At 43.9% G+C, this 21532-nt stretch overlaps 1 protein-coding gene across 5 annotated transcripts in view; it reads right to left on the bottom strand.

Moving 5' to 3' along the window:
- Positions 1-6837, bottom strand: part of LOC113606012 (very-long-chain 3-oxoacyl-CoA reductase-like) — a 32186-nt gene extending 25349 nt beyond the window's left edge. For 3 of the 5 annotated variants that reach the window (XM_027079842.1, XM_027079845.1, XM_027079846.1), the window contains exons 1-4: positions 6573-6837; positions 3130-3205; positions 2776-2886; positions 2555-2621 (exon numbers count right to left, since the gene is read on the bottom strand). In XM_027079842.1, the coding sequence (XP_026935643.1) occupies positions 2555-2621; positions 2776-2886; positions 3130-3205; positions 6573-6668 (350 nt within the window). In that variant the 5' untranslated portion in view covers positions 6669-6837. Of the gene's footprint in view, positions 1-2554; positions 2622-2775; positions 2887-3129; positions 3206-4453; positions 5416-6572 lie in introns of those variants that run through there. The other 2 variants (XM_027079843.1, XM_027079844.1) reach the window with 2 other exon arrangements.
- Between the last annotated feature and the right edge of the window lie 14695 nt (positions 6838-21532).

Raw genomic sequence — 21532 nt, 5'->3', positions numbered from 1 at the left:
CAGCCCAAAATTGATATGGAATCTCAAGGGACCCTGAGATTAGCCAGACCAATCTTGCATCATCATTTCCACTTCTGGGTATATGCCCAAAAGAATTAAAAGCAGGTACCCAAACAGATATTTGTACACCAACAGTTCATAGCAGTATTATTCACAGCAGCCAAAAGGTGGAAACAACCCAAGTGTCTATCAACAGATGAAGAGGTAAACAAAATGTGGTATACACATATGATGGAATATTATTCAGCCTTAAAAAGGAAGAAAATTGGGACACATGCTACAACATGGATGAACCCTGAAAATATTATGCTAAATGAAATAAACCAGGCACAAAAGGACACGTATTGTATGATTCCACTTACATGAGGCACCTGGAATAGCCAAATTCATAGAGACGGAAAGTAGAATGGTGGTTTCCAGGACCTGTGGGTAGGAAGGAATGGGGGGTTGGGCGTTACTGTTTAATAGGTAAAGAGTTGAAAAAATCCTGGAGGTGGCTGGTGGTGGTGTTTCACAACAATCTGAATGTACATAATACCCCTGAACTGTACACTTCAATATAGTTAAAAATAACCAAATTTAAGTTATGTATATTTGCCATAACTTCAAAATAAAGAAAATAAAAAGAATGACGTTCTGATACTTGCTAACAACATGGATGAAATTGAAAACATTACGCTATAAGCCAGACACAAAAGGAAAACTATTCTATGATTTCACTTGTATGAGGTATCTAGAATTAGCAAGCTCACAGAGACAGAAAGGAGAGATAGATGCTACCAGCGGTGGGGAATAGGGAAGAATGTCGGGATACTGCTTAACAGGACCAGAGTTTCTGTTTGGGATGATGAAAAAGTTCTGGAAACAGATAGTGGTGACAGCTTTACAACACTGTGAATGTATTTAATGCCACTGAGTTGCACACTTTAAAATGGTTAAAATGGCAAGTTTTATGTTACAATTCTTTAAAAAAAAAATCTATGCTATTTCCATTATCTTGGTTACATGCGGACCTCATTACATTATCTATTATTTCTCTTGCTTTCAATCACGATTTTTCTTCTAATATTCCTGGTTGTATTTTGTTGAGTGATGGATATTTAATATTTAAAAAATCGTTTTGCTAATTCGAGTCCCTGGACTACATCGTTTTTCTCTAAAAATGGTTTGGTTTGGTTTTGCTTCTCCCCGGCAGCTACACTAGGGGGCGCTAAAATATAAGATCAACTTAATCCCGACGGGAATCGAGATCATTTAAAACCTGGCTTCAGTTCCTATGAAACCTACTTTACCCTAACTCCTGGATTATAGTTTTCAGGATCCCAGCCTAAAGCCTGGGATATTTTCCAAAGCTTTGCACTACATTATTTGTTGCAGCTCGCACACTATGTTGAAAGCTCTGCTTTGCCTCTTAAACGCTCATCCACTTTGAAGGGAAATGTTGCTTCAAATGTCAGATTCCCCCCTCTTGGATTCTTTCTTCTCTCAAATCTTGGTGCGACAATTCCTCATTGCCTTAGTAGTTTGATGTCTTCAAACAGTTATTTTTACTTTTTTTTTTTTTTTTTTTTTTGCGGCACGGGGGCCTCTCACTGTTGTGGCCTCTCCCGTTGCGGAGCACAGGCTCCGGACGCGCAGGCTCAGCGGCCATGGCTCACGGGCCCAGCCGCTCCGCGGCATGTGGGATCTTCCCGGACCGGGGCACGAACCCGTGTCCCCTGCATCGGCAGGCGGACTCTCAACCACTGCGCCACCAGGGAAGCCCCCAAACAGTTATTTTAAAAATATTTTATGCAGCACTCCTAATCGTTCTCATTTGCAGGGTTATTCTTAAACCACAACTTCCTCTAACACCAGAGGCAGAATACACAGACTGCCTCTCTTTACACTTTCTAAAATGAGCCTATGCATTACTTTTTTTTTTTGCGGCACGGGGGCCTCTCACTGTTGTGGCCTCTCCCGTTGCGGAGCACAGGCTCCGGATGCGCAGGCTCAGCGGTCATGGCTCACGGGCCCAGCTGATCCACGGCATGTGGGATCTTCCCGGACCGGGGCACGAACCCGTGTCCCCTGCATCGGCAGGCGGACTCTTAACCACTGCGCCACCAGGGAAGCCCTATGCATTACTTTTGAAATAATAATATGTAAAATCTAAAAGCCGTCCTGATCTATTTTGTCTATGTCTAATAATAATGGCCCACGTTCATGGAGCACACAACTTAGGCTTAGGTGCATCATTTTATCCCATTGTCATATCAGCCCTGTGAGGTCAGCAAAAATATGGATTCCCATTTTATAGATATGAAACTGAGGCACTGACTTTCCCACGTGGCTCATTTCCCCTTAAAGTTAGCAGACTCAACTTGAACAGTTGTCCCCGTTGGGCACCGCAGAAGGGCGCCCCACGGAAGGAGAGACCTCCTTCACGTCCTAGACATCGTAGATTTGTAGCTCTCAAAACAATGAACAAAGCTAGTGTGCTGCGCCGGGTTTTCCAACAGAGGGAGCCGTGTGAGGCAGAGGCACCCGCGGACTAGTACTCGGTTTCACTCACTTGGCGAAGTCCTCACAGTCGATCAGTTTCCTCAAGCCAGGTGCGTATTGCTTGCCCACACTGTTTACTGAGTGAGAGGGGACAAATTGTTTGTTTCACTCCAACGGTCCCAGGGAGACGGGGTAGGGACAAAAGGGAGGGCGACCACAGAGAGTTCCGGGTTAGGGTGAGCACGGGGGCAGTTGAGGGCAGCGCTCCTCCCAACAGGCACAGGGACGTACTCAGTACTCCGATCTCCAGGTCCTTCAGTCCTGCCGCAATGGCCTTGTAGATCTCCAAGCCTCCGGTGAAATCCACCTGGATGACTCGTGTGCTTTTGCCATGAAGCCTCTCTGGGAAGGGCAGTGGGAGCCAGGCCCTTAGCTGGAATCTGGTCCGACCTCTGCCCCCGTCCCTGTTCAGCCCCAGCCCCTATATGATGGCCCCAGATGCATAGCTAGCTAGCTCCCCGCAAGCGCCTCGGCCACCTACAGACCTCGTCCGGGATCACGCCCCAGCCACGCCCCCAGCCACGCCCCCGTCTAGCCCCAGCCCTTGACCCAGAACTTAACCCGCTCCCCTCTTCCCCTCCTCACCTATCGCCTTTGCCTCGTGCTCCAACTTGCTCAGGTCTCGACTGATGAGGACGATGTTCAGACCTCTCCCGGCGAGCTGCAGGGGATGCATTCATTTATTTATTCACGAAAGCCACAAATATTTACTGCTTGCTGACAGGGTGCTACAGTGTTATCGGCACTGTGGATGCAGAAGTGAACAAAAGAGAAATACGAAAGTCTGCCCTCCTGGAGCATGCATTCTGGGGAAAGTCTATTCCAGACAGAACACCAAGTGCAAAGGCCCTTGCACAACGGCTGGCAGCTTCGAGGATGCCATACAGTCCAGTGTGCACCGAATGAAGTGGCCGGTTGTACAGGAGCCCAGATCATGGAGCCTCGAATGCCCCAGTCAAGACTCTGGCTTTTATTCTCAGTGACATAAGAATCCAATAATTTTTATACCTTCCTTCCTTCATGCATTTATTCAAAATGTGTCTGTTGAGCCCTTGCTCTTTGCTGGGCGGTGCTGGGGACACAGCATGCCCAAGATAGACCCAGTCTCACTCAGCAGCCAGAGGGTTCTCTCTGAAATACAAACCTGTTCCTGCCTTCCCCTACTCAGAACCTGCCTTGACTCCCCAGTGTCTCTGAGATAAAACTACACTCCTCACCGTGGCCTCAAGTGGCCTGGCTCCGGCCTGAGTCTTCAGCTGTCTCTCCTGCCGGTGGCCCTCTGTGGGAATCCAGGCACAGCACATAGTTCATCTAGTCCCAAGATCGCCACCTGAATTTTCCTGCCTCTGGGCCTTTGCACATGCTGTTCCTTTTGCCTTGAATTCCCTTCTGCTTGAACAAAGTCAGCCAATATCTGTGGAGTTTGGCTGCGTATCTGACCCTCTCAACCTGCCTGTCTGAGGGTGACATGTTACGTGGGACTGAGCATCCACCAGCTTTGGAGGGGGGCTGGGCACAAACATCTCAACAGCTCCAGCGTCTGAGAGGTTGATGCTGTGAAGGGCATTTATTCATTCAACAAACATTTGTCCAGAATCTGCTCGTGCCTGGCCTTGTGCTAGGTGGGGCTGACCAGCACAGACACAGCCCTGCCCTCTTGGGGCTCACAGGGCAGTGCTGGGACAGACCGGTCCCCAGATGGCAATGACTCAGAGTGGCCGTCACTACCGGCTGACTTGCATCCAGACGCAAGTTCTCTCCCTTTCCACCAGGGTTGCCTTTCTATTCATGCACTAGCCTCCCCTCCCTCCTTGTCCACTCAAGGCCATCACTCCAGCTTTCCCCCATCTTCCCCCTTCATCAAAACCCCTCCCTCTTCTGGATGATTCCCATCAGCAGGAAATCCTACCAGAATCTCTCTCATTTTCTCTGTTCAGGCATTGGCCCATTTCTCATCACACCACCGCAGTTGACTCAGCATTCTAAGAGAGGATTGTTTATCCTGGCTCTCTTACCATACCCTCTGGTACCCAATCCAATCGGTCTCCCACCCCCGCCACGCCACCCAAACCACTCTGGTCACCGATAACTTCCATGATGGTAAACCCAGTGCTGTATTCTCAGCACCTCCCAATAGCAACTGACACATTCAGCACCCCCTCCTCCTGGAAACATTCTTTTCCGTGGCTTCCAAGACCTCTCTTCCAACCCTGGTTTCCCCCCCATTCTCAGTTCTTGTGCCTTCTCATCTTCTGTACCTCTCAACTTTGGGTGCTCCAGGGAGCACTCTGGGGTGATTCAGACTGTGCTCCCCTTCTCCATCAACACCCACTACCACAGGCGCCTCATCTAGTCTCATGACTTTAAATGGGATCCTTATGTTGATGATGCTTCCACTTATATCTCCACCCCAACCTCCCCTCTGAACTCCAGAATGGCATTTCCAACTTCTGGAACTTCTCAACTTGGATACCTAATTGGTATCTCAAACTTGGAATGTCCAAAACGAGACTCCTTCCTGTTTCCCCCAAACTTGGTCCTCCCCTCAGTTCAACTCCATCTCAGTAACAGCAGCTGCCTTTTTTGACGTATTCTGGTCAAAAATTTTATAGTAATTTATTTTAGGAGGCCAGCATTACCCTAATACCAAAAACCAAACAAAGATATTACAAGAAAAGAAAACTATAAACTAATATCTCTCATAAACTTAGACACAAAAATTCTCAACAAAATATTAGTAAATCAAATCCAGCAATATAGGAAAAGGATAATCAATAATCACCAAGCGGGGCTTATTGCAGGAATGCAGGGTTGGTTCAACATTTGAAAAATCAATTGATGTAATGTACTCTATAAACAGAGTAAAGAAGAAAAACCAAGAAAAGAAATAAAAGGTATACAGATTGGAAAGTCAGAAATAAAATTGCCTCTTACGCAGATGACATGACTGTCTACATAGAAAATCCCAAGAAATCCACAGAAAGACTACAAGGATGAAGAGCTGAGTTTAGCAAGGTTTCCGGTTACAGGGTCAGAAGTTTGGAGTCGTACTCCACATCCAATCTTTTTAATAAATCTCGTCAGCACTACCTTCAAAATCAATCCAAAATCCAAGTACTTCTTATGCCTCTATGCTGTCATCCTGGTGTAAGTCATCAAGATCTCTTGCTTGGACTTTGCAAGAGCTTTTTAGCTGATCTCCCTGCTTCCATCCTCACCCTCCTATAGTATCGCATCCCTCTTCAGAACCCATGTCACTCAGTAAATGTTAAAGTCTCCACCATAACCTACCAGATTCCCCGTGATCTGCCCTGAAATTGCATCTTTGCCCTCGTCTCCTACTGTTCCCCTCTCCCTTTCATTCTGATACAATCGCAGTGGCCCCTTTCCTGCTTCTCCAACAAGCAATGCTTCCTACCTCAGGGCCTTTGCACTGGCAGTTTCTTCTCCCTGGAAATTCCTTCTCCCAGTTATTCACAAGACTCCCTCCCTCACCTCCTTCTGTTCTTTGCTCAGTGCTGCCTTCTCAGTGACACTTCTAATTATCCTATATAAAAATTGGAACGTGCACATCCCCAGGGCTCCCTGTTCTCCTTTCCTCATTTATTTTTCTCCTTAACTCTTACAACCATTTGATACACTATACGTTTCATTTGTTTATCTTATTTACGCTGGTCTGCCCTCACTTCAACATAAGCTTCATGATGGCAAGGTCTTTTGATTTTTTTTAATCTATTTTGTTCACTGCTGTACCCCTGGCACCTAGAAGATGCCTGGCACGTGGAGGGGGTATATAAATATGTTTTGAATGAATAAATCAGGGCAATGATGGGAGAACATCAAGGGTCTGTAGAAGCCCAGTGTAAACACCCACCCCCACCCTGGGGAGCAGAGGGAAGGCTTCCTGGAGGAGAGGACATCTGAGGGAACCAGATAAAGCACACAATTCTCAGTCTAATAGGGTTAGCTGACAACAGACAAACAGACAGGAGAAGCTCTCCCACCACACACGCCAAGCCCTGGCTCACCTCATGTGCATAAGCCTTGCTGATGGCGTTGGTGGCTCCTGTCACCACTAGAAAGAGGGCAGGAGGGAAGCACCCCCAGATCCAGCCCCCTATCATCCCCTCCACTGTCCCTCTTGTCCCTTTTTGCACCTTTTCTGGGACCCTCCTTCACTGAAGCCCAACCCCTCCTGGTTCGAGAACTTCATGCATTCCATGCCTTCCTTGCCCTAGTTGCTCCAGCCTTCACCTGTCTTTCTTCCAGGAGTCCCTGGCCTCTGCCCTGATTAGGGACCCTCACCTGTCATCTGTCCTCGTTCTTGCTGTCCCCACCCCTACCTGCCTGGCTCGGAGCCCTCCTTCCTCACCTGCCCAGGCTCTGTGCGCCCGGAGCCAGGGCTTGCCCCGGCGTGCCTGGGCAGCAGGTAAACATAGACTGTGTAGCTCGCCCCCCAAGTCGCCCACAGCAGCAGGCACGTGGCGGTAACCCTCCCCGCACTCTCAGCCCATCCCAATCCGACTCCATCACAGCCCCAGCTAACAAGTCATCCAACCTAGGGCCAACGAGGCTTTCTTTGGGAGCAGCTATTTCAAGCCTGTCTTGACTACTCCGCCTTAGCCCCGCCCACACTGCTAGTCAAGAATTCCGCCCCGCCCCTCACTCTAGCCACGCCCATTGGGGGTTTTATTTTAACCAGTAGCCTCGCCCATCGGTCCTAGCACCGCTCCTATCTAATTGGGCCACAATTGGGCTTAATGTCTGTCCTGAATCCCTGCAGAGCAGGTGTACGTCCAGTCTCCCCTCAGCCCACAGAGCTGGGCACAGGGTGCCCACAGATGACCACCGTTTGGGTCACTGAACTCAACCTAGATGCTGCTGGGGGCCAGAACTGATAATAGCGATCAGTCGCTAGAGGGTTTTGTCAGTGCACAGTTTGTCTGAAGAACCTGACCTACAGGTTATCTGCTTGGGCAGCGTAGAAGCCAAAGCCCTTACGGCGGCTTTACGTGACCTTCCTCCTCGTTCCTCTTTTGCAAATTCTATATTTTTTTTCACTTGTTCTTAGTATTTATCATTTAATAATAATAAACTATAATTATTATGTATTATGGATATTATTTAATAATAATAATTAAAATTAGAGTTATTATTATATGATTAAATTATTATTATTTAATAATAAATGATCGTGGTAAAATATACGTAACATAAATTTTACAATTTTAACCCTTTTAAAGCGTATATATAATTCAGCGACATTAGGTATAGTCACAATATTGTGCAACTGTCACCACTATCCATTTCTAGAAATATTTCATCAACCCTGACAACAGGTCCCAAATGGAGTCAGTTGTGCTAACCCCTAGGTCAGCAAAACGAGATTTAATAACAGACCTAATTGTAGTTTCAACCCCACCAGAATGTAACCTTTAACCATTCAACCTAGAATCGCCTGGTCAGCACTAGTGAGGTAATTCATCCGATAAGCCCTTCCATCCCCTTCGGAGGATGAATTCAAACAATGAATTCTCGCTAAGAAGGTCCTTTTTACCACCCTCTTTCTGCCTTTAACAACCTTTTCTTTTCTACAGCTCAGTGGAGCTCCTTTCTGTTGCTAGATGGGACACAGCCCGATTCATGAATCATTGAATAAAGCCAATTTGATCTTTAAATTTACTCAGTTGAATTCTCGTTATTTAACAGGTTTGGTGGCAGCAGCGGGACCAAAGGAGACTTCCGACGGCTTTGGGGACAGCAAGAAACACAGGTGTAGTACCCCGTGAATCCTTTGAGCTCACTGTCTTTCTCAGCATTTCCGAGGGCCTCGGGTGAGCTTCTCTCGGTTCTGAGTTCTGTTCTGTTTGCGTCAAGCTCCTGATCCACTTGGCTTTCCAGTTAGTTTCCCATTTGTCTGGAATCACTAGTTCCATGTTGGGAACTGCTGGTGACGGCTAGAGTTTCCCATTTGTCTGGAAGATGCCTGCAGTTCCCATTCCTTGGGGTCTGCTGGTTCAATCCTTTCCCCAGTCCCCAGTTCCATGTTGGGAGTTGCCCATGGTATGCCCAGGACCTTTCCTTGGCCAGGATGCGGTAACATCTCTGGGCTATTGCCAATATATGAAAGGGCATGTGTTTGTTTGTCTTGTTTTGTATCAGTGAGAGTTGCTGCTGACTGGGACCTCAGAGGTCAAAAAGCCGCAAAAATTGGTGGGTGTGGATTGAGCACTTAAGACCTGTTAGAGTGCTCACCACCAAACCCAAAGACATCGTGTTAGGATAAGTTGGTCAAGGAATGGGTTAGATGGACAGTAGGTCACCTACCAATCTCAAGAAAATGTCCATGCAATAAGCTACACTGTAAGATGCAATACAACCCCAATCCAGGGGCACATCCCTTTTAGGTGTCGATTCGGCTCTGAGAAACCCAAAGGCTTAGCTAATGGGATCCTTAAGTTCTAACGAGTTAAACGCCCCACCTTCCAGCACACCTGCTTATTTTATGTCTGAAAACTATGGTCCCGGAAGCTATAGATATCTATAAAAATAGGCAAATCTGACTGAAAACAACCTAGAGTTACAACGAGGGAAGGTTCCAGTTAGACAAGACCCTTCACTTAAGAACGGCACTTGAAAGTAAGGGTTCATGAATTCAATGAAGAGAATGGGATGCCTATTTCAATTGGTTTAAGTGAACTTCCCAAAGGCTTCAAGATTCCAAAAGAGCTTCATTAAAGGACTTGTTACCGAAGGCTGATGAAAAGTGAAAGACAACAGAGTACCTAAGACAACAGATGACAGGACTGACAGGACTCTGCTCCCCTCTATCCTTCTTTGCCTGAGCGTTCACAGTTTACTCATTCCCTGTCTGGACAGCCTTTCTACTCTGGAGACTATTAAATAGTTACCTTTTAAAATAAAAAGGTCCGAGGTTGCAGGTGATCCTCCTCAGACAGCTTTCACTCCTTGGTCAAAGACTAAACCAAGGGACTTCCCTGGTGGTCCAGTGCTTAAGAATCCGCCTTCCAATACAGGGGACATGGGTTCAATCCCTGATGGGGGACTAAGATCCCATCTGCCGTGGGGCAACTAAGCCCGCGAGCCACAGCTGGAGAGCCCATGTGTGGCAACTACAGCCTCCACGAACTCTGGAGCCCACATGCTGCAACAAAGAGCCCACACGCCACAACGAAAGATCCCGCATGCCGCAACGAAGATCCTGTGTGCTGCAACTAAGACCCAATGCGGTCAAAAAAATAAATAAATATTTTTTTTATTTAAAAAAAAAGACCAAGGAGCCATCGTTAAAGAATTTTCTAATCCCCAAAGGTTTTGTTGAAACGTTTAGAATCCTGGGTTGCCAGATCTTTACCAACTTGTGTATGTGTTGGTAGGACCTGGTGAAGCCCAAAAACAGACGTGGGAAGCAGAATGGCATCATCCTGAGGATGATATTCAAGATCCTCAGTCTCGGGACTTCCCTGGCTGTCCAGTGGTCAAGACTCCACGCTTCCTATCCAGGGAGTGCGGGTTAGATCCCTGGTCAGGGAACTAAGATCCCACAGGCCACAGAGGTGCGGCCAAAAAAAACCCCAAAACACATGTTAAGATCCTCGGTCTCTAACACGATCCTCTGATAGACCAGAAAAATCTCCCAATGTGGCAACTGAGCCTAGGGTGTTCCCTGCCTACATTGATTGGTCTATTATTCAAATATGCAAACAAAGAAAGAGGAATCCGTGGCAGATTTTAAAGCCCGTTTGGAAGCTCTCTTCTCATGGCATTCTGGATTCCATTCAGTAAATGAGGTCACTCAATCTGCTCTTGCTGCCCTATTCGTAAACAGATTATTTCCTGAGATTAGCAGGCTAATAAAAAGACAGAAAATAGGATGGGAGGCCACTGGTCTTGTTACTAAGCCAGTGTCGTTTGCCCTACATGCAGCAAGCCAAACGTTGATACGTCAAGGTTTGCAGCAGAGCAACAGTTCATTCGCAAGGCAGCCAAATGGGGAGATGGGAGAATGAATCTCAAATCCGCCTACCCAAAGGTGAGGGGCTTGAGATATTTAGGAGATAAAAAAGGTCTTAGGTTTGGGGGAAGGTGGTTGTAGGTAGGGAAGAGATGAGGTAATCAGTGCTTTGCATAGGCGTATCTGGGTTACATGCTTCTTCATGGGATGCGTGTTCAAAAATAGAGGTGCTTAGCATAATCTGAGGGTGGAGGCTTTGGCTCTCTGATGTCAAATTGTCATTCATCAGACACCTGTGCAGGCCTAGTTTTAGGGTCGGTGGTCCCAACCAGTCTTAGCTGGCTTGAACTGGACAAGAGCTGACTCCAGTTACCTAAAAAACAACTTAAGCCCCCATTATTATAGCATCCCCTATATCAGAGGTGTTATCTATAGGGGTGGTTAAGGAGTCTTGTGATACATTACCTAGGGTACATGAAGCTTCCAATTAAGGAGAGGAAAAAAGAAAAGAAAAAAATAACTAAAGCCAGCTTACTTAGTGAAGGCATTTTACAAGCAGAGGGTTTTAAGCAAGTTCATTTATCTCGTGTTCTGTAAAACAAGCTCAAGAATTTCTGTTAGTCGCCAGCCTCTATTAACCCTGTGGAGCATGGTTTCAGTCTCCCCTATCTTTTTAAAAACAATTTATGTATTTATTTGGTTGTGCTGGGTCTTAGTTGCGGCAGGCAGGCTCCTTAGTTGTGGCTCGTGGGCTCCTTAGTTGTGGCATGCAAACTCTTAGTGGTGGCATGCATGTGGGATCTAGTTCCCTGACCAGGGATCCAACCCGGGCCCCCCTGCATTGGGAGCACGGAGTCTTAACCACTGCGCCACCAGGGAAGTCCCCTCCCCTATCTTTTGATCATTCCTCAATCTTGAGGAAAGAGGGGCCGAGACCATGCTGGCTACTTCCTGCTGATAACGGGCGCAGGCCCACCAAGGGTTTGAGAAATGAAACTGGTGTGCATTTGATTGCAAGTACGCACAAATCCCAAGATGAGGACAAGGCTTTGGGCTTAAGGATGCAAGACAAACAGCAAGAACAGAGTTAGGACAAGACGGAATACAAATCCTAGCGAGCACAGAACAATAATACCGAGTTTAAGCAAAATCCCTCCCATACAGACCTTATTCCCTACGGGATCCATGAGAAGGTACTTCCTGAGGGATTGAATCCATGTTCTTGTGATGACACCTGTGGGAGCCAAGTTGTCTAATTTCGTCTAAGAAGGTTTTTTACTTCGATGTGGTATTAAAATATACATAACAGGACCTATTGGCCACTACACATACTCCTCTTTTTTCTGCTAAAATATAATCTAAAAAAATCTTATTGTCTAGTACTGTTCTGGCTAGTGAATCTAGGGCCTTTTGCAGGCTATGGCTTGAACGTGATCTTTCATGTCTGTTATAATCTGTCCTTGATATAGATGAGGAAGAATTACAACAAAAATCCTCTAGTGTAACAGAGGTGCCCCCCAAACCTATGGGTACTTCTAGTCCTGACACTGGGAGAACAAAAAGCACAGAACTGTAAAAATTCTGTAAAATATGTGGTTAAACCTCTTCCTAAATTGCCTCAATATTCATTAAAGCCTGAATCTATACAGGTCTCACACCAACAATCCAGATCTAATCAACCAGGGGTTAGTCATTTCCTGTACAAGCCCGTTTAACACAAAAAAACCTGATGGGTGGGAAGCTGTTTACAAGATCGTTATCCCCCATTTCCCAGTTGTTCCAAACACACACGCTCTTTTGTCACTAATTTCACCAGACTCAAAGTGGTTCACTGCTGTAGACCTTTGTTTAGCTTATTTTTTTTAGCATCCCTGCGCTAATCTATTTGCCAATATCTATTTGCCTTTACTTTGAACAATCAACAATATACTTGGACACTCATGTCTCAAGGGTCCACAGAGGCCCCTTCTTATTTCTCTCAAGTGCTCCACCAAGATCTAAGCACCCTCCAGTTCCCCAGGAAATCAACTCTTTTACCATATGTAGATGAACTCTTGCTGTGCTCAGTTCTCCAAGAGGCGTCCATAAACGATTCTATTTATTTGCTACAACAGTTAGCTGAAAAGAGACACAAAGTCTCTAATGAAAGATAACAACTATCTCTAGACACTGTTCATTACCTAGGTCATAACTGAAGTACTGAAGGAATACAATTATCCCCCAAACAGATTAAGCTAACCCAAGAATTTCCTTGACCCACAAATAGGCAACATCGTGAATTTCTAGGCCTGGCTGGCTACTGCAGACCCTCATTTTTCTCTGTTGGCTTCCCCACTCTATAAACTTAACTAAAGTAAAGAGTCCCTGATTCCCTTTGGTGGGAAGATAAACACGGGCAGGTCTTTTCACCGCCTGCCCTGGGGCTACCTAACGATTCAAACCCTTTCACCTTATTTGTGCTTGAAAGAGATGAGCCAGTCCCGGGAAGGCTCGCACAGACCATGGTAACAAGTACAGGCCTGTTATTAATAATAATAAAAAAAAGTGCGGGCCTATTGCCTATTAATAGCTCACAAGTGGATTCAGTGGCTTGTGCCTACCCCAGCTATAAGGCTATAACTAAAACTGTGCCCCAGGGGGTTAACAGAAATTGGTGACTAACAGAAATTCTTGAACTTGCCTTACAGAACAGCAGCTAAGGAAACAGCTTGTTTAAAAAAACAAACAGGGACTTCCCTTGTGGTCCAGTGGGTAAGACTCCGCTCTCCCAATGCAGGAGGCCCGGGTTTGATCCCTGGTCGGGGAACGAGATCCCGCACGCATGCCACAACTAAGAGTCCACATGCCACAACTAAGAAGTCTGCATGCCGCAACTAAGAGGTCCACGTGCCGCAACTAAAAATCCTCCGTGCTGCAACGAATATCCCGTGTGCTGCATATAAGACCTGGGACAGCCTAAATAAATAAATATTTTAAAACAAACAAACAAACCTCTGCTTGTTAACTTGCCTTCACTGACCAAGTTGGCCTTATTTTTTTGATACCTTAATCACCCCTATAGGTAACACCTCTGACATATGGGTCACTATAGTAGCAGGGGCTTAAGTTGTTTTCCAGGAACCTGGAGTCTGCTCTTGTCCAGTTTGAGCCAGCTAAGACTGGTTGGAACCACCGACCCTAAAACTGGGCCTGTGCAGCTCTCTGATGAATGACAATTTGACATCAGAGAGCCAAAGACTCCACCCTCAGATTGTACTAACCACCTCCATTTTTGAACATGCATCTCATGAAGAAGCATGTAACTCAGATACAACTGTGCAGGATGCCAATTACCTCATCTTTTTCCCTTCTTCCAATCTCCTTTCCCCATGCTTATGACCACCCTGTTTTGTGGCCTATCAAACATACCTTGTACATCTGCTTTAACCATGAAGGAAAAGAATGCATTTAAAAGTAAAAATAGAGTAATTGTGGTTCAGGCATGCAAAATAGAGCTGGGTGGTCATTGTGGACGCATTTTCAGACACATTTCTGTATTACCGAGAACTTGAGTTTTCCGAACTTCATGAGCTTCAAGGATACCATCAAAACAATACCTGCTTGGAGCTGCCAACTGCAAGGTCTCCTCTTGTAACTATAAAGTCTTTCTCTTACATTAGGAATAGTAGCAAACAAGACAGCTCAAGCCAAAACCTGCCAGCAAAAGGCCCTAGATTTATTAGCCAGAATAGTACTAGACAATAAGATTGCTTTGCGTTACATTTTAGCAGAAAAAGGAGGAGTATATGTAGTGGCCAATAGCTCCTGTTACGTATATTTTAATACCACATTGAAGTAAAAAACCTTCTTAGACAAAATTAGACAACTTGGCTCCCACAAGTGTCATCACAAGAACCTGGATTTAATCTCTTAGAAATATCTTCTCATGGATTCTGTTGGGAATAAGGTCTATGTTGGAGGGACTGCTTACCTGGGCATTATTATTTTGTGCTTGCTAGGATTTATAGTCCTTCTTGTCCTAACTCTGTTCTTGATGTTTGTCTTGTATCCTTAAGCCCAAAGTCTTGTTCTCATCTTGGAATTTGTGAGTATTTGCGATCAAATGCGTAACAGTTTCATTCCTCAAACCCCTTATTAGTCCTACACGCCTTATCAGCAGGAAGTAGCCAGAGCAGTCACTGTCCCTCTGTCCTCAAGGTTGAGGGATGATCAAAAGATAGGGGAGACTGAAACCATGTCCCATAGGGTTAACAGAGGCTGGTGATTAGCAGAAATTCTTGAGCTTGTCTTACAGAACAACAGCTAAGGGAGGGCTTGTAAAAACAAACAAACAAACAAATAAGAAAAAAAATACCTCTGCTTGTAACCTGTCCTCAGCGACCAAGTGCTCTTTAATTATTTTTTGACTCCTTAACCACCCCTATAGATAACACTACTGATGTAGGGGTTGCTATAGAAATGGGGGCTTAAATTGTTTTCCAGGAACTTGGAGTCTGGTCTTGTCCAGTTCAAGCCAGCTAAGACTGGTTGGGACCACTGACCCTAAAACTGGGCCTATGCAGGTATCTGAGTTTTTGACATCAGAGGGTCAAAAGTTCCACTCTCAGATCATGCTAAGTGCCTCCTTTTTTGAACACGCACCCCACAAAGAAGCATGTAACCCAGATATATCTGCACAGAACACCGATTACTCACATTCTCCCTACCTCTAATCACCTTACCCCATGCCTAAGACCACCCTTCTTCTTTATCTCATAAATATCTCAGGCCCTTCACTTCTGGGGAGGCAGATTTAGGATCTGTTCTCCAGTCTCCTTGCTTGGGTGCCTCATGGATAAACTTTCTCTGCTGCAAGCCTTGGTTTCTCAGCATTTGGTTTGCTGCACCTCAGGCAAATGAACTTGGTTCAGTAACATAGCTGCAGCTGAAAACTTTGTAGAAGGCTCAGCATATTTTGGTGATGACATTTATTTACAAACTCCATACACTGTTCAAAGTCTTCTTAATTCTGAACTGATCCAACATTTCTCAGTTACCAGACTAGCCTCCTACGAGATCCTTCTTCTCTCACTACCTCATTCACATCTGAAACCTTGTGACATTCTTGATCCTGCTACATTACTGCCCCTGCCTGACGAAGGTGAGCCCCACGACTGCAAGGTAATAATGTCCCATTGCATCACACTGTGCCCTGATTTATGAGACACTTTGGACTAATCCTTATGTAATTTTTTTTTGATGATGAATCATGTTGTAAAAATGAGAAAGGGAATTATCAGCTGGTCATGCTGTTCTTAACTAATATGAACTAGTTGAGAGGGGAAATCTCCCACAGGCTAAATCAGTCCAACAAGCAGAGCTCCGTTCCCTTACCAGAGCATGCCAGTTATTGAAAGGACAATTTGTTAATAGTTATACCGATAGCCGGTATGCATCTGAGGTCATGAATGAATTTGGGATGTTATGGAAACGAAAGGGGTTTTCTTACATCCACTGGGACCCAATCAAGCATGAGCAACAAACAGGTAAACAAAGTTCTTAGTGCCGTTCTTTTACCCTCCGAAATTGCTGTCCTCCACACTGAGGTTCACATTACGAGACTGAACCTGAGTATCAGGGAAATGCCCGGGCTGACTTTCACACGAAGGCGGCAGCAGCATAATCTGTAAAGTTTGTGGTAGTCTGTAAACTCAATAAACAGTCGAGACTATGGGAAAATCAAGATGGCCACTTGGTTCTTCCTGTCTCTCTGGCAAACCCCATTTTTCACCCTTCACCCATCATGGTGCATTTAAGAGGACTCAAATTGTACATAAACATTGGTGAGAAACTTTGATAACACTCTGAAAATAGTTAACCATCAATGTTTGACCTGACAGATCTGTAATCCTGGAAAAACTAATTTTCCCACCAGAGGCCACAAACTCCTCCCTCTGGACCCTTTGAACATCTGTAACTGGATTTCATTCAGTTATCACCTAGGAGGGGTCATCAATATGTTCTTGTTACTGTACGTATGTTTTTTCCATGGGTTGAAGCCATTCCCTGCGGCAAGGCTGATGCCCTCATAGTGGCAAAGAAACTGTTAGAAAATGTGTTTCCCACTTGGGGTTCACCTTCCACAATCTCAGTAATCGAGGCAACCACTTCACTGGGAAAATCATACAAGGCTTAATGAAAGACTTGGAAACCTCTTGGAATTACCACTGTCCCCATCATTCTCCACCATCAAGCAAGGTTGAAGGAACTAATGGGATCCTCAAACTTAAAATCTCTAAACTTGCTGAAACTCTGGTTTTCTTTGCCTCTAGACTTGCTCACTGTTCTGCAGTTCCCCCTTTGGAAAACATAAACTCACTCCACGTGAGACAGTCAATGGTAGACCAATGTCCATCAGTACACAAACTTTCTGCTCATCCCTTGTTATCCCATGTTAGTATAGCCAGCTACTGAAAATCTTTCATGTTTTATGTTAAAGCCTATCACCGACAGGTTAAACAAGTTTTCCCAGATGCCAGTTCAAAGGATCTTCTTGGTCATAGACTGGAGCCTGGTGATTGGGTATTCTAGAAACGTCATCAGAGGAAAACATCTCTCAAACCCCATTGGAAGGGACCTTAACAAGTGCCCCTGACCACTGACACTGATTTAAAACTAGAAGTTACTGAGCCTTGGGTATACATCCCAAAGCTCAAAATGTCATACATTTAGGTCTTTAAAATCCATCTGGAGCTTATTTTTGTGTATGGTGTTAGGTAGTGTTCTAATTTCATTCTTTTACATGTAGCTGTCCAGTTTTCCCAGCACCACTTATTGAAGAGGCTGTATTTTCTCCACTGTATGTTCCTGCCTCCTTTGTTGTAAATTAGGTGACCATATGTGCGTCGGTTTATCTCTGGGCTTTCTATCCTGTATCATTGATCTATATTTCTGTTTTTGTGCCAGTACCATACCTTCTTGATTACTGTAGCTTTGTAGTATAGCTTGAAGTCAGGGAGCCTTATTCCTCCAGCTCCATTTTTCTTTCTCAGGAATTCTTTGGATATTCAGGGCCTTTTGTGTTTCCATACGAATTGTAAAATTTTTTTTCTAATTCTGTGAAGAATGCCATTGGTAGTTGGATAGGAATTGCATTGAATCTGTAGATTGCTTTGGGTAGTATACTCATTTTCACAATATTGATTCTTCCAATCAAAGAACATGGTATATTTCTCCATCTGTTTATGTCATCTTTGATTTCTTTCATCAGTGTTTTATAGTTTTCTGAGTACAAGTCTTTCACCTCCTTAGGTAGATTAATTCCTAGGTATTTTATTCTTTTTGTGCGATGGTAAATGGGATTGTTTCCTTAATTTCTCTTTCTGATTTTTAGTGTATAGGAATGCCAGAGATGTCTGTGCATTAATTTTGTATCCTGCAACCTTACCAAATTCATTGATTAGGTCTAGTAGTTTTCTGGTGGCATCTTTAGGATTTTCTACGTATAGTATCATGTCATCTGCACACAGTGACAGTTTTACTTCTTCTTTCCAATTTGTATTCCTTTTATTTCTTTTTCTTCTCTGATTGCTACGGCTAGGGCTTCCAAAACTATGTTGAATAAGAGTGGCAAGAGTGGACATCCTTGTCTTGTTCCTGATCTTAGTGGAAATGATTTAAGTTTTTCACCATTGAGTATGATGTTTGCTGTGGGTTTGTCATATATGGCCTTTATTATGTTGAGGTTGGTTCCCTCTATGTCCATTTTCTGGAGAGTTTTTTTTTAATCATAAATGGGTGTTGAATTTTGGCAAAAGATTTTTCTGCATCTATTGAGATGATCATATGGTTTTTATTCCTTAATTTGTTAATGTGGTGTATCACATTGATTGACTTGCATATATTGAAGAATCCTTGCATCCCTGGGATAAATCCCACTTGATCATGGTGTATGATCCTTTTAACATGTTGTTGGATTCTGTTTGCTAGTATTTTGTTCAGGATTTTTGCATCTATGTTCATCAGTGATATTGGTCTATAATTTTCTTTTTTCTGATATATTTTTTCTGGTTTCGATATCAGGGTGATGGTGGCTTTGTAGAATGAATTTGGGAGTGTTCCTCCCTTTGACATTTTTTGGAAGATTTTAAAAAGGATCTGTGTTAGCTCTTCTCTAAATGTTTGATAGAATTCACCTGTGAAGCCATCTGGTCCTGGACTTTTGTTTGTTGGAAGATTTTTAATTACAGTTTCAATTTCATTACTTGTGATAGGTCTGTTTATATTTTCTAATTCTTCCTGGTTCAATCTTGGAACATTGTACCTTTCCAAGAATTTGTCCATTTCTTCATGGTTGTCCATTTTATTGGCATATAGTTGTTTGTAGTAGTCTCTTAAAATCCTTTGTATTTCTGCGGTGTCAATTGTGATTCCTCCTTTTTCATTTCTAATTTTATTGATTTGTGTCCTCTCCCTTTTTTTCTTGATGAGTCTGGTTAAGGGTTTATCAATTTTGTTTATCTTCTCAAAGAACCAGCTTTTAGTTTTATTGATCTTTGCTATTGTTTTCTTCATTTCTATTTCATTTATTTCTTCTCTGATCTTTATGGTTTCTTCCCTTCTACTGACTTTGGGTTTTCTTTGTTCTTCTTTCTCTTGTTGCTTTAGGTGTAGGGTTAGATTGTTTATTTGAGATTTTTCTTGTTTCTTGAGGTGAGATTGAATTGCTATAAACTTCCCTCTTATAACTACTTTTGCTGTGTCCCATAGGTTTTGGGTCATTGTATTTCATTGTCATTTGTTTCCATGTATTTTTTAAATTTCTTCTTTGATTTCTTCAGTGATCTCTTGGTTATTTATATATTTAATTTATTATTATTATTTTTAAAATTTGTATTTATTTATTTTTGGTTGCCTTGGGTCTTCGTTGCTGCACGCAGGCTTTCTTTAGTTGAGGTGAGTGGGGGCTACTCTTTGCTGCAGTGTGAGGGCTTCTCATTGCAGTAGCTTCTCTTGTTGCGGAGCACGGGCTCTAGGCATGCGGGCTTCAGTAGTTGTGGCTCGCAGGCTCTAGAGCGCAGGCTCAGTAGTTGTGGCGCATGGGCTTAGTTGCTCCGTGGCATGTGGGATCTTCCCGGACCAGGGCTCGAACCCATGTCCCCTGCATTGGCAGGCGGATTCTTAACCACTGTGCCACCAGGGAAGCCCCCTCTTGGTTATCTAATAGCACACTGTTTAGCCTCCATGTATTTGTGGTTTTTACAGGGTTTTTTTTTCTGTAATTGTGTTCCAATCTCATAGCATTGTGGTCAGAAAAGATGCTTGATAAGATTTCAATTTTCTTAAATTTTCCAAGGCTTGATTTGTGACCCAAGATGTGATCTATCCTGGAGAATGTTCCATGTGCACTTGAGAAGAAAGTGTATTCTGCCACTTTTAGGTGGAATGTTCTCTAAATATCAATTAAATCTATCTGGTCTATTGTGTCTTTTAAAGCTTGTGTCTCCTTATTTATTTTCTGTTTGGATGATCTGTCCATTGGTGTAAGTGGGGTGTTAAAGTCCCCTACTATTATTGTGTTACTGTCAATTTCCCCTTTCATGGTTGTTAGCATTTGCCTTATGTATTGAGGTGCTCCTATGTTGGGTGCATAAACATTTATAATTGTTATATCTTCTTCTTGGATTGATCCCTTGATCATTACGTAGTGTCCTTCCTTATCTCTTGTAACAGTCTTTTTCTTTTTTTTTTTTGTGGTAAGCAGGCCTCTCACAGCTGTGGCCTCTCCCCTTGCAGAGCACAGGCTCCGGACGCGCAGGCTCAGCGGCCATGGCTCACGGGCCTAGCCACTCCGTGGCATGTGGGATCTTCCCGGACCGGGGCACGAACCCGTGTCCTCTGCATTGGCAGGCGGACTCTCAACCACTGCGCCACCAGGGAAGCCCAACAGTCTTTATTTTAAAGTCTATTTTATCTGATATGAGTATTGCTACTCCAGCTTTCTTTTGATTTCCATTTGCATGGAATATCTTTTTCCTTCCCTTCACTTTCAGTCTGTATGTGTCTCTAGGTCTGAAGTGGGTCTCTTGTAGACAGCATATATATGGATCTTGTTTTTGTATCCATTCAGCAAGCCTGTGTCTTCTGGTTGGAGCATTTAATCCATTCACATTTAAGGTAATTATCGATATGTATGTTCCTATGCCCATTTTCTTAATTGTTTTGGGTTTGTTTTTGTAGGTCCTTTTCTTCTCTTGTGTTTCCTACTTAGAGAAGTTCCTTTAGCATTTGTTGTAGAGCTGGTTTGGTGGTGCTGAATTCTCTTAGCTTTTGCTTGTCTGTAAAGCTTTTGATTTCTCCATCGAATCTGAATGAGATCTTTGCCGGGTAGAGTAATCTTGGTTGTACATTCTTCCCTTTCATCATGTTAAGTATATCATGCCACTCCCTTCTGGATTGTAGAGTTTCTGCTGAGAAATCAGCCGTTAACCTTATGGGAGTTCCCTCGTATTCTATTTGTCATTTTTCCCTTGCTGCTTTCAGTAATTTTTCTTTGTCTTTAATTTTTGCCAATTTGGTTATTATGTGTCTCGGCATGTTTCTCCTTGGGTTTATCCTGTATGGGACTCTCTGTGCTTCCTGGACTTGGGTGACTATTACCTTTCCCATGTTAGGGAAGTTTTCCACTATAATCTCTTCAAATATTTTCTCAGACCCTTTCTTTTTCTTCTCTTCTTCTGAGACCCCTATAATTCGAATGTTGGTGCGTTTAGTGTTGTCCCAGAGGTCTCTGAGATTGTCTTCAATTCTTTTCATTCTTTTTTCTTTATTCTGCTCCTTGGCACTTATTTCAACCATTTTGTCTTCCAGCTCACTTATTCGTTCTTCTGCCTCCGTTATTCTGTTATTGATTCCTTCTAGTGTATTTTTCATTTCAGTTATTGTGTTGTTCATCTCTGTTTGTTTGTTCTTTAGTTCTTCTAGATCTTTGTTAAACATTTCTTGTATTTTCTCAATCCGTGCCTCCATTCTATT

The sequence above is a fragment of the Aethalodelphis obliquidens genome, unplaced genomic scaffold (genome assembly GCF_003676395.1).
Source record: "Aethalodelphis obliquidens isolate GAN/ISIS:26980383/991018 unplaced genomic scaffold, ASM367639v1 scaffold43, whole genome shotgun sequence".
In the NCBI taxonomy this organism is placed as follows: Eukaryota; Metazoa; Chordata; class Mammalia; order Artiodactyla; family Delphinidae; genus Aethalodelphis; species Aethalodelphis obliquidens.
Note: the sequence above shows the minus strand (reverse complement) of the source record. Positions and strands in the feature narration are given on the sequence as shown.